General features: G+C 41.6%; 1 protein-coding gene across 2 annotated transcripts in view; it reads right to left on the bottom strand.

Moving 5' to 3' along the window:
• smg1 (SMG1 nonsense mediated mRNA decay associated PI3K related kinase) overlaps nt 1-13,482 on the bottom strand; it is a 61,776-nt gene that overhangs the window by 24,978 nt on the left and 23,316 nt on the right. For both annotated transcript variants that reach the window (XM_020608178.1, XM_020608179.1), the window contains exons 20-37: nt 12,758-12,984; nt 12,136-12,335; nt 11,766-11,927; nt 11,358-11,512; nt 11,081-11,214; nt 9,450-9,761; nt 8,403-8,544; nt 8,014-8,164; nt 7,697-7,817; nt 6,496-6,741; nt 6,208-6,359; nt 5,852-5,972; nt 4,847-4,991; nt 4,517-4,655; nt 3,023-3,241; nt 2,360-2,540; nt 421-582; nt 48-268 (exon numbers count right to left, since the gene is read on the bottom strand). In XM_020608178.1, the coding sequence (XP_020463834.1) occupies nt 48-268; nt 421-582; nt 2,360-2,540; nt 3,023-3,241; nt 4,517-4,655; nt 4,847-4,991; nt 5,852-5,972; nt 6,208-6,359; nt 6,496-6,741; nt 7,697-7,817; nt 8,014-8,164; nt 8,403-8,544; nt 9,450-9,761; nt 11,081-11,214; nt 11,358-11,512; nt 11,766-11,927; nt 12,136-12,335; nt 12,758-12,984 (3,190 nt within the window). The remainder of the gene's footprint in view (nt 1-47; nt 269-420; nt 583-2,359; nt 2,541-3,022; nt 3,242-4,516; nt 4,656-4,846; nt 4,992-5,851; nt 5,973-6,207; nt 6,360-6,495; nt 6,742-7,696; nt 7,818-8,013; nt 8,165-8,402; nt 8,545-9,449; nt 9,762-11,080; nt 11,215-11,357; nt 11,513-11,765; nt 11,928-12,135; nt 12,336-12,757; nt 12,985-13,482) is intronic.

Below are 13,482 nucleotides of genomic sequence, written 5' to 3'. Positions count from 1 at the left end.
ACCAGTAGAAAAACAATGCAGAAGTCTGACTATGTTAAGCCTCCTACCTGAAGCACCATGGTAGGATTGGCTAAGGACAGCTTTTCCACAATTTTGCTGTAACAGTCCTGCATCATGGCTTGGTCTTGACTAGAGCAGAAGGCTGCCAGCTCTTCTGGTGCTCCTCCCTGTCCGCCACTCTCTGGCTGATCCTCTTCATCCTCCCCACCTAGGCCCTCTTCCTGCATGCTGCCCAAAAAGGTGGGCAGAGCTGATGGCAATTTGCTCCCTGTCAACACATCATCAGTTAATAAATCTGTTGTATTTACATTTTTACTGATAATTCCCACTGTCATTAAGGCCACTAAACTGACATTTTCAGTATCTAGTTTTGACCAGAGGTGGTGATCTGTTCTATTGTAAACAGTAATCAAAGAATACCTGCATTCTGAGCCTCCCCTCCCAGAGAAAGAGAACCCACAATGGCTGGGTAGAGGATGAGATGTGGGGAGTCCTGGGCCACTCGACATAGTAGGCTGCAAATACTCTGTCGGATGTATGCCTCTGGATGGTTGAGACGGGAAAATAGCTGGGGGATGATACCTGAGGTGGACACACATTATCAGAATATAAACAACCGGTGTAAGAGAGGGTTATGCTAGAAGAAAACTGGTTCATATGAAGAGTTGTTGAAGATGTGGTGAAAAGACAGTTGTCATAGAGGAGGATGACATGATAACAGTTTACAATTTGCAGGGATGTACCAATACCACTTTTTTCAGATCAAGTACTTACACTTGATTATTTGTTGATACCAAGTACCGATGCAAGTACTTAATAATAATGCAGCGTTTCTACTGCAAAAAATTACAATGACCATAAAAAACAAAGGCAATTTTCATGAAATTTACCTTCCGATTTTGGTTAAATAAAATATAAGAGGAGGTGGTACAAATCTGAAAGCTTTGTGATAAACTGAGGGGCTGTAGCCTACTGCATAACATAACTTAATGTAATACAGTGGTTTTTAGCCTTTGTAGGAGTCCAAACCTCTGTGAGGATGAAATTATTTCACAACAACCCTCGCCCTCAACTCATCTTCATACACAGAGCTCATCAGACTCTTCCGTTAACTACATAAAATGAGTGTTTATTTCCTTGTTCTCAACAATTCACTACAATCAGCAGAACAGGCACGGTGTGGGTTTAGTGGGTGAACAGGACCAAGCATTTTGACCACGGGGAGAGTGAAGATGTTACATTTCTGCAAGTTTGTTGTTGTGTTCAGTTTGTTCAACAGATGTTTGATGAGTTACCCTCTCCACTGTTGCTAGATTTTGTTCCACATATCAAGCATTGTTGTTACAGCAAAATAACTAACTACTCTACCTCGTCATTTTGTCCGCTATGTGTGCAGGGAGGGAGCGACACTCAGAGTGTCTGTGGGCGTCAGTCCCTCCCTGTCACAGGGACACAGAGCAGAGAAGCAAAGCTCACAGTTGGCTTTACTTTTGTTGTCATTACATATTTTAAAATATCCACAGACCACTGAAATTTCTTCTCCACTGCCTAATGTCTGGCTCAGCCAGCATAAGGTTAATGTAATGCTACCAACAAGTGGTACTGATGCATAGTAGACAACTTTTACAAGAGCACACGTACTAAAGGGTGGTATCGGACTTGATACTGGTATCCGTATCGGAGCATCTCTAACAATATGAGGCCAGTGGCACATGTTTTCAGATAGTCTCTCCTAGAAAGATTCACTGTTGGCCTTGTTTGTACACAAGATGTGACAAATTGTTGTGCAACAAACACAAAAAGTAAGCTAGTGAGAGGCTCTTGCTTGCTAATCACTGTATGAAGTGTTTCCAAAAACCACTTCCAGAATAATGGCAGCTTAATGTTCCATATAAGGAGTAACACAAAATTAAAAATATGGTTAATTTTTCTTTGGAAAAATTTCAAAAAAAGAATTTACAACACAGTGAACAGTAACCTTCTGAAACATTAACATGAATGCATGTTGTATGTTTGCCTGTTCTCATATTCCACTGAGGTTGCCATCATTTATCTAGTCTGACCTGGAGTCAATTATAGCAAAACCAACCCTTATAACTGCATCTACCTAGCTCCTGCCTACTGCTCTTTTCTTCTCCAGTCATGTGGATTTGTGTAATATTATGTCTTTTATACATCTGTGCAATGCAAAAAGTGCATATTTGGATTGCACAGATGACTAAGTCTACCTTAAAACTAAAAGGTCTAATCACACTGGAGCAGCAGAACATCTCTGATCAATTATGAACAGTCACATTTTCAGACACAGTTTGCATGTAAAGAATTCATATATCGATGCTAATCTTGCAGTATGACATACCCCTCCAGGGCACTGTAGGAGTTGAGGCTAAACCCAGCTCGAGCCCCTCCCTCAGTTCACCAGCATGCTTCACCAGCAGACGGAGGAGACGGAGAGTTGCCATGACGATCACATCATCATTACTCTGTTTGCTGTTGTGATAGGACAGCAGGAGTTTTGGGTCATCCTCATCTATAGGGACCTAAAACACACACAAAAGATACTCAGGATGAAAGAAGAAATACATCATGGGCCTCAACATCAACTCATTGGGTACATCTCATGTCTCTTGTAAGACTGTTCCTATGTCCTCAGTAAACACTGCAGTCATTACAGTTAACCAAGGATGTAGGACGTTCCAAGTCTCTTATATGGGCTCTGAGGGCTGAGGAGTGAGGACTGTGCTGGAGAAGCTGTCACCAAGGATGCATAAGACCATCCTTCGCAGACATTTTTGTGAACTGACATGCCCCTTTAGCTGAAATCAGTTGGGGAATTAGACACTTCAGATGAAGGATCTGAAGAAATGCGTTTCTTCGAGTCCTTCACCTCACACCTTATGTGAGTGGAACTAAGACAAGGAAGATATACAAGTGAGGGACACAATGGTAGTTGATAGGAGACATGAGATATACCCACAATTTCATTCCCATCAGGTTCGTACAGCCTAGCTCTAACTCTTACCTGCCCAGCATTGAGCTTCAAGAAGGTGAAATATGCTTGGCAGGAGACCCTGTAGAGACCGAAGATGCGGTCCACTACCCGTCTCCAAACCCGGATTAGACCATCTGTAACAGGCTGGCCAGCCTCCCCCAGCCAGGGGCATGAGCCAATGAGCTGCCTCCAGATCACATCTACAATGTCGTCCTCATCATCTTCCTGCTGTAATGCCATGTCCTCATCCTGACACGCAACAGAACAGTAGAGTCAGAACAATCTGCACTGTACAGAAATAAGCAGTTAATGAAAACCTTCAACACAACAAAAATATATTTTTGCTTATCAATGTTAGGCTTTAGGAAAAGTCCAGGACTGTTGTGCAGGATTTCTCCTGCACAGGAAATTACAAGGCAGCCGTCTCTGTCAAATTTCTTGCTGCCTCTAGCTTTCAACAAAACTCTGGTGGGTGTTTTCATGGGAAACACTGTTTTTTTAAGGAGCACTGCACTCGGTGGATATCAATCATTTGTAACTGTAGCTGTGGCATAACGCCAATATGGCGGTGCTGTATTGTAATCATCACAGTGCAATGGGAACAGCATTGCCAAAACTGCCAAAGAGGAAGAAAAGTGCTGTTCTTTTCCTTACGGCAGGAATGTGTCATGCCGCACCTTGATATTTTGTGGCTGTTCAAACCAGTGGATGTTGTTACTTTTGCATCCAAACTCGTTCAGTTTCATAAAAAGGGATCCTAAATTGACATTACATCCCATCAATGTAATGTTTTCAGCACTGCAGATATGGCTCATAGAATCAGTGATTACTTTACGAAGTGAGTTTGCGAGGAGAATTGTGAGGGCAGGTGAAACAGTGCAAACATACAGTATCTGATAGGGAGTATAAAGTAACAGTTCATGTTAGTGACAACATGCGGTAAATTTGTCCAGTCTAAAAGTAGAGGGCACACAAACTACACTGCAGTGATAGTTCACCTTTCAACACAACAAAGACCTGAAACATATTCAGAATAACACTAGAATGGATTCGGAACAAGCCTCTGAGTGTTCTTGAGGGGCCCAGCAAAAATCCAGACTTAAACTCCAGAAAACACCTGTGGAGACACCTGAAGATGGCAGTACACAGACACTCACCATCCAGTCTGACAGGCCTTGAGAGGCTCTACCATGAAGAATGGGATAAACTGCCTAAACAGAGGTCTGCAATGCTCATACAGATATATCCAAGACCTACAGCTGTAATTGCTGCCAAAAGGGCTGCTACAAAGTACTGAATGAAGGGTCTGAATACTTTTGAAAACAACAGATTTCAGTTTTTGATTCTTTTAATTAATTTTCACACAACTCTGTGACCATCAGTCATCATGGGTGACTAAGTGTATAATGATGGGTAGCAATTTTATCAATTTAAAATTGAACCCACAACACAATAACATGCAAAAAGTAAAGAGGTTTGAACTCAAGCAAACATTCATTGAAACAGTGTATTAAAAAGGTCTACCTGTATACCAGTAGGTCGACACATGGCCTGTCCGAGAATGCTAAAGATGGTTTCCTTGTCTTCTTCACTGGTGGTTGCTGGCAGCAGCTCCTCTATCTCTTTCTTTTCCTCAGGGAGAAGAGGCAACCCCTCTCCTTGGCTAAAGAGAATAATTAACATCTGAATCAATAAAATGGAGTCCAATACAACAGCGAAAACAACTGCAACATCAAAAGCTATCACAAACCAAAACCTCGTTGACAACAAACAAAAACAGAACGTTTATTAACAGGTAAAATTAACTGTATAAGCTCATATATCAATAACATGTATTTCACTTAGTCCACTAACCTGGCATTATCCACCACCTTCCTGCCCCAGCGATAAGCCCAGCTGGCCAGGGCTGCCCAGGACTTAGCCACCTCTGGAGCCAGGCTGGTGGAAAGTTGGTAGAGTTGGCCCAACACAAAGTCTGGCTCCCCAACGCCCACGCTGACTGCACAGAGAAAACCAAGATTAAAACAAAGCAAGAATCAAGCTGACAATTGAGCTATACCTTTTAACTGAGGGGAAAAAAAACTGATATATGCCTACACAGAAATTATATGACACACTGGTAGTTTAGATGTCTATCAATGCATATGTACTGGAGAGGAGGATTTCTGGGAATCTCAATTTGACTCAAAATGTTGGGTGTCATGAATCAAAACCTTTAATGCTTAATAAACCAGAGAAAGGTGAAAGAGTATGCAGGTTGTTTTCGTGTTGGAGTAAAGAGCAACAAAGGAAAAAAGTGAAGTGCTCCAATGAGTTGTAATGTCTCCAAGCTGGTACCAGGGAAAGCTGATATACAGGCACAAAAAGCTTGCTGAAGTTTTGTATAGTAGTTCTGCAGTGTGTTTGTAAGCTCGTCTCGTTTGTCAGTGCTAAAGTTCAGTGCGGTGGGTAGAGCAGTCGTCTCCCAACCGGAAGGCTGATGGTTCGAATCTCGGTGCCTGCAGTCGGAGAAGTACCCAGAAGAAAGAACACCGCCCCCCCCCCCCCCATTGCCCGTGATGGCGGCGCGTATGCACGCAGGGGCCCACGGCTCCAAACATAATTTCGATGTACGTGTCACAATGTTACAATGACAATAAATAAAGCTTCTTCTTCTTATCGATCAACTGAGAATCACAAAAGAAAAGAATAGTGATTCTTCTATAATCTCATTTTTTTCACCAGCTCCTAATATGGACATATCTGAATGTTTCCAAATTTGTCTAGAGGTATGAAGACTTAATGTATGAAGACTTAATGTGGACACTTCAACCTAAATATCCCACACTAATCTAGATGTGCCTGCACTGTAATACTTACCTGAAGTTTCAGTGATAATGTGGGGAATGCCTTGGTCCTCAAGGGGAAGCTCCAGCAGAGCAGCGATATTCCGGCTCAGAGGTGACATGCTGGATGGGTTTGTGGCTCCTGACTTTACGACCTAGACCAAAACATCACCAGTCCTTTCACAATTTTGTTAATACCACTACCCAGTGAATATTTAATGTAAATAAGTACTACATTACATTAAGCAAAGGCATTTTAATATTTGATTGCTAAAACAGTGCATTTAACAAAAAGGCCTTTGTACCAGTGAAACATTTAATTTGAGACTTAAATGTCAAAACACTGAAATGCAGACTAAAGTTAAAAAAAAAAAGTATAGGCATGCATGCCTGTTTAAGCTGAGGTGTCATGTCCTTCCAGTCAGCCAACAGCCATTTGCACAGTGTCAGCAGTGAGCGGCAGGCAGCGCCTTCATTCTTCCCCACATGACAATAAGACAAAGCAGCCCTGCTCAGCATCTCCATGGCTGTCATGGACTGGCCTGTGGACAGAGACACTTCGTGTCCTGAGCAACATCATTAAACACACTGCAAGAAATACAGGAGGCTCTGACAGCTGAGAACCTGGGCACACCTGGCACCCATTGTTTCAGCTTTTAAATGTCTCCTGTCCCTCACCTGCAGTTCTCAGGACTTTGGCTTTTTCTATCTGCAGCTCTGGTCCCCATTTTTCTCCCAGAGTGCCCTCCAGTGTAAGATGCCTAAAGGTCTGGCAAAGCTCATCCTGCTGCTTCTCTTCTTGTGTCCCATCACTGCACTGACTGAGTAGGCGGGACGCTAGTGCAATGTTGCCTTTTTTCCGGGCAAATTTGACAGCAGTTAGACAAAGCTCCATTAGGTGGCCATCTATGGAAGAAGAGTAACCTGGACAAACACGGATATGGCAAAATTTCAGTGTTTCAGGTGGACAAGTACTGTATATACATGTACTTTATATTTTCCATTGGCCTGGGTTGGTGCCAAGATAGATAGTAGCCTTCACAGTTTACTGATCACCTTCAGCCATATGAAAAATGTGCTGTCACCTTAGAGACAAACCTGCCATTTCCAGTTATAGCGAATTTACAGTGAAGCTTACCACTGGTGAACTACCATAAAGGTATTATTGTAGAGACATTATAAGAAACATAATGTGTTGTCACAATTATTGGTACTTTGTTTGCAGTGCAATTTAATAAAAAATAAATGAACACTACAAAATATGTACGTATTTGGCTGGATTTGGTCAGCTGATCATCATAATGACACTATATGCATTTTCGTTAGTAATGGATGTTAAAACTAGGTTTATTTAATCTATCGGTGCCGACATGCTGGTGGTAGAATTGGTGCTAAGGTAGAGTAGGTTACACTGTGCTGTGCTGCTGAGTTGCAGTGACATGCCAGTAAAAATAGGGAATTTTGTGCCAAAAAGACTAATGAATTTATATACAGAACAAGGACTGGTGATTTGGTGCCCCACCACTTCCACTAAAAATATATTAGGAAGGAATGATTACAACAAGATAAACCTATCTCAATGTTCAAAAATGAAGTTGTTGTTTTTTTACAATTAAAGGTTTTTTTTGGTAAAGACATATGCTGTACAAACTGTAAAACCACAAATTGTGATTTGTGAGGCCTTTAAAGGATATACTAACAAATTTCAAGTATAGTAACTGTTAAACACAAATTAACCATCAAATCATTTATCACAGTACAAAAACAATGTGGTATCTTGTAACACAAAACATGCTAAAAGCTAGATATTGTATTTGTACTGACTGTAGGAATCAATACTGGCACAGCACATATTCTGATCCTAACCACTGATAATTACCTTTCAGTTTGTGGAGCAGTTGTCTCTGGAACATGGTATATCTGAGGGCCTGGAGGAAAGGCTGAATGTCCTGTTGTTTACAAGAGCTCAGAGCCTCACTGGACAGAGGAATCACACAGTCCTGCAAAGAACACAAACAACACAGGGTGGAACTAAACCTCCAACTTGTTTGCTTTTGCCAGAGCAATGTGAAGCTTACTTTATTGCTGTCTTTGCATTTAATTACTTTAGGTTAACACGGCCTCTGTACAAGCCAAAGAGGACTTGGGAAGCAACATACTGATTTTTTACTAACAGCTCTGTCATTCAAGTCATACCTCTTGTCCAGCGAGTGTGTTCTCCAGGGTGGCAGTGCAATGGAGCTGCAGGGTGGGCAGGGTCGGCAGGGCATCAGACAGACTGAGGGTGGACAGGCGAAGGGGACCCAGGCAGATCCGTCCGGTCTGTTTCAGACAGCGCACCAGCGTACTGCAACATCACATCACACAATTTATTGAAAGACTGCATGACTTTTTGTAACACAAGTAGAAAAATCATCCAAGTGAGAAACCAAATATTACATTTAAACCTCACAACTGTCAGAACTACTTGTAAGATGGTCAAATAAAACAACATGGTCTTAAAAACTAGCTCGGTTCAATAATAACCTAACCTAGGGTAGTCAGAGTGCTTTGTGTTTTCAGTACACCTTAAGAACTGTACTCACTCTGGATTGGCTGTGGTCCTCTGTTCCTGCTGTTGATTGGCTTTAGTCATGGCACTAACAGCGCTTCGAAGGAGCTGAACCTCAATGGCTCTCTGCAGCTCAGTTGGATCTGGGCTCATGGAGGGCAGAAGCCTCTTCAAATCTAAGATGTGCACAAAAACCAGAATGCGACATTTTTAAGGGTAAATGAGACTGACAAAACGTAATACCATCTTACAATGAGTACTAGTTTGTGTACACACAAACTAATCCACACTCATCTCGTTGAGGCCTACAGTGTTTAGTTGTTATACAAAAAGGTAGTTTTGTAGTGTACAGTGGAACCTCGGTTTTCGTATGCCCTACTTTTTGTACGATTCGGTTTTCGATGACTTTTTTTTTGTCGAAATTTTATCCCTCTCCCCTCGCCGTCTTCCATACGCCAACAAGAGTCTTCAATATAGGTAAAAGTGATGTTAAATGTTCATTTATCCATTTCATTAGTCATTTATATTTTTTTCCTCATTGTTTTCAGTATGTAATAATATAGTTATTCTCTATAAAATGTATTTTTTGTTAAAATTTTTGGGTGTCCTCTCCCCTCCTCGCCGTCTTCCATACGCCAATAAGAGCCTTCAATATAGGTAAAAGTGATGTTTAATGTTCATTTATCCATTTCATTAGTCATTTATATTTATTTCTCATTGTTTTCAGTATGTAATAATATAGTTATTCTCTATAAAATGTATTTTTTGTTAAAATTTTTGGGTGTCTGGATTTACATTATATCTTATGGGAAATATTGCTTCAGTTTTCGTACATTCGGTTTTCGTCAGACTTTTTCGAACGGATTAATCACGAAAACTGAGGTTCCACTGTATTAGATTGCAGTAAAACAGTGATTAGGCTATTCATTCTCTGCCATATAGTCTTAGTGGACAAAGTTTATAAAAACCATAATGAAACAACTTTCTTTGCTGGAAAAAAATAGCATTTACAGGATTTCTTAATTTTTAACAACATGAAAATGAGGAATATATTACCAGATGTGTCTTATAATGCACCTACCCAGCTTATCCTTGCTGCTAGACAGCAAGCTGTAGTCCTCTCCGGGCAGCAGCTCCAGCTGAGCCCCACACTCTGCCAGATCTCCCTCCTCAAAGCAGCTCAGAGCCTGGATGTAGTTGAAATCTGTTCTCAAATTGATGCTGACAGGATTGGTGGAGTTCTGTTTGAGGGCATGGACAGTGGCCTGCCACTCCTTAACAGAGGCCCAATCACAGAGTGCCACGTAACACTGACATGCTTTGTCAGCTAGGAAATTGATCACTTCAGGAGAGCACTCGCTGGACTTCAGCAGCACAGTCTTCCGGCTATCACCTTTTCCAAGGAAACCCAAAAGGGGGGGGAGGAAAAAAAACAGTCCTTTGAGCAGATGTCTTATGATAGTGCAGTGTTCATAGTAATGTTTGAGAGGCAAGACTGCAAATTATAAATTATTATTCTAAATATTCTTTGACATGTGAACCCCATAAAGATTCCAGGAGGCTGGATGCTGATTTATATTTTAAAGCCATTATTTCAGGTAAGTACAAGTACATCAGTTGACAAAAACCCAGCTGTGCTCCACTGAAATCTAATCACATTACTGCTTTTACACTGATCCGATGAAATACACAGAATAAACTTATTCAGCAGCACAACGGTCCTTTGTTTTAACATCACTCAGCTGCTGAGTAGGGGCGGTGGGATATAATCAACTGGAAATTCTGCATTATTCATTAACATTTTTAGTATGCATTTAAGCTTTTACTTATCTATAAACCAACTAGGGATGCACTGATGCTGATACCACTCTCTAGTACTCTACTCGTAAAAGTTGCACCACTGATACCAATTAATGGCAGCACTATATTAACCTCATGCTGACTGAGTCGGTCATTAGGTGGCAGAGAAGAAATTTCAGCAATTCTGGAATATTTTAAAGATAAATGACAACAACAAAAGTAAAGCTGACTACAAGCTCAGCTTCTCTAGTGTTTGTGTGTGAGTGCATTTTATATACACATCAAGCACTCAATATGTGCCTCACCACCAATAGCAATGGAGAGGGTAATTAATCACACACCTGATAAAGAAACAGAACATAACAAATTTGCAGAAATGTGACATCTTCACTCTCCCTGCGGTCAAAATGCCCGGCCCCATTCATTATGCTAAAACCACCACGGTGCTCGTTATGCTTATTGCAGTGAATTGTTGTGAACGAGAAGAAAACAAATGCTAACTTCATGTAGTTAATGGTGATGTCAAATGGGCTCTATGTGTGAAAATGGGTTGAAGTCTGACAGGCAGCCGGGGAAGGAAGGTGCACATGCATTGCATTTTTTTATTCAATACCAGTAATGAGCAAATATACATGGTATGATAACCGTTAATTTTCATACCATGGTATACCATAAAACTTGTATACTGCTGCAACCCTAGTAGAAACATTGCATCACGGGCCTTCTAATACCACTAAACAATAAATTAACACATGGCTGTTCTCTGGTTCTCTACTAGTTAATCTCTGAATGAAATTGAATTTTGTGGTCATTAGGCCAATTTCAATTTAGTGCAAATACAATAGATCAAGCTAACTTTATTTGATGATATTTGGACTACATTAAATGTGGATATTTGATACATTTGTTTACCGTTGCTGGTGTGCTTGGGGCTACTTGTGTTGCTGGAGAGTTTGAGCAAACAGGAATCAGAGCTTTTGATGCTGCAGTCCATCCCTGTAACTGCAGACAGCTGATCTTGATACTCCAGAGCTGCCTTCTCAAACCTACACACACATACACAAACACACACATCCCTACTATATAGTGGAAGTCAACCTAATTAATGCAACAAAGACATGTGGGTGTGGAGGATTTAGCCAAGTATTCTGTTGACTTGTGACAACATTTATTTAAGGTGACTGCTTACCGTCCCTCAGCCTGCAGGGCAACTGACGACAACCAGCCCAAACTCCTGCCAGTGGTGAACAAGCTCCAAGTTGCCAGGCCCTGAATGGCCTCAGGACAACGCAGCTCACACAGAGCCTCCACCAGCAACATCAGAGGAACCTCCAGCTCTGTACCCTGTTGAGCACATCAAACATGCTATCCATCTAGCAAGATGACACCAGGAAATAACCACATACATTTACAGTGCATTATAAATGCTTCCATTACACACACCAAGAGTAATGCACCTGGGACATGCACACAAATTCTAGAGATGCAAGTCCAAGTAACACAGCTGTTGCTTGCCAGAATGTCTGTGCACATCCCTGCTGAATGCAGTGTTAGCTGCTTAGCTGAACGCTTCATACAACTGTTTACTTGTACTGACCTGGGTGCTGCTGCTCTTAATCTCTGTAAGCAGGTCAAAGCCATGACGAACAGTTACTGCTGGTTGGCCAGACAGAAGGCCAACCCTCATCAGTGCCAGGCGGATCCTCGTCAGCCAGTCTTGGCATGTCTGACGGTTGGTGTAGAAAAATGTCCTGATGCCCTGAGATGAATATAAACACAGGGAGTCGCCATATTATTTATACACAGGACAATGAATATTACTATAGCGATGCGGTTGCCAAGCTGAACCAATTTTAATGGTTGCTATTAAACCAGGTTCCCTGATCAACACTTCTCCTCTACTGTTAGAATTTTTAAACACTTAAATCTTCAACCAACAGTGGGGTTTGCGACTTTTATTTGCACACCTTTGGTGGAGCAGTGAGAGCATTGGCACAGCCCTCATAAGCATTGTACATGAGCTTCTCTAGGTTCTCCAGGTACTGAAGCAGCAGAGCGAGGCGGAGCTGATTGGAGTGGTGACCGTCCCCATCACCTCCAGCACCAGCCCATGCTCCAAGATCCTGTTCTGGGTTCAGGCTGTGGGCAGCCAGGCTCCGAATCATACCTGAATCACCGGGATACAAAAGAAAAATCCAACAAGGTCAAAGGCACAGAGGTCAAAGGGTCAAGATAAACTCCAGGTATGGATCCAACTATTGCATGTTAGTCCCCATCTCTCTCCCCGTGTTTTCCATCATCTCTCTAATAAATAAACAACATTAAATTTTAAAATAATATTTCAATAATACTGTTTCTAACATTTTAACTTTTGCAGATTTCATTTTCCTCATTAGATGACCACTTCAGGACCACAACAAATGCATACTAAGGTGTCCACATATGAAAAACAACACACTATGCACAAGGCATGATACATTTGCATTATTTACTTTACAGAAACCTACTATAGTAGCCAGAGGTGCAAAAAACACTTGAGAGCCAAATGAAGTCAAGCCAGTGAACACAAACTGGACCTTTTGGCTGTACCTTCAATGGTTTGGAAGGTGTCTTGAGCTCGGCCCAGTGGCGTTCGGAGTTTGGACAGTACAGTAAACTGTGCAGCCTCCCACACTGCCCACTGCCACAGTACAACCTCAGTTTTCAAAAGCGCACGTGGCACTACACCTGGCCTGCTGCCATCTACACCTCCTCGGCCATCCCGTTTCTCAAGCCGCTGGCAGCTGTGGTACAGACGCTCCAGCCAGGGGTCTTTGCTGTAGATACAGAAATTAAGCCTCATTACAGTGATGCCCAGCAAGCAGTCATTATGAGGTACTGAGAGTATGAAAACATTCTGCTGTAATACGCACACATGAACCACCCCCATGGAGCACACCATTTAACTGCATTGGGACTAGATAGAATCCATGACCCTGACTGACATATTCAGAAACCACCACTGTATAATTCAAATTTTTTTGTTTTGATTGTGGCAAAAAACTAATGATTTCAAAGTTTCTTGCACCTTGTCTCCTTACTGTGAACCATTATGAAACTCAGTAACACATTTTTAAAAACACCAAGCAGGGAGGGAGTTCTATTTTGAGACCTGACCATCTCAAAATAAGAGCACAAAAGGGAAAAAAAAATCCTCACATCTTTTAACACCTACAGTAATGTTACATATTTAGAAAAACTGAAGACCTCAGTGTATTGGTTTCCTAGAAAGTTCACTGTGAGCTAATTTCAGCAAGATTTAAAACAGCAACTAA

Source organism: Monopterus albus, unplaced genomic scaffold, assembly GCF_001952655.1.
Source record: "Monopterus albus unplaced genomic scaffold, M_albus_1.0 scaffold92.1, whole genome shotgun sequence".
Taxonomy (NCBI): Eukaryota; Metazoa; Chordata; class Actinopteri; order Synbranchiformes; family Synbranchidae; genus Monopterus; species Monopterus albus.
This window is presented reverse-complemented; position numbering and strand designations above follow the sequence as displayed.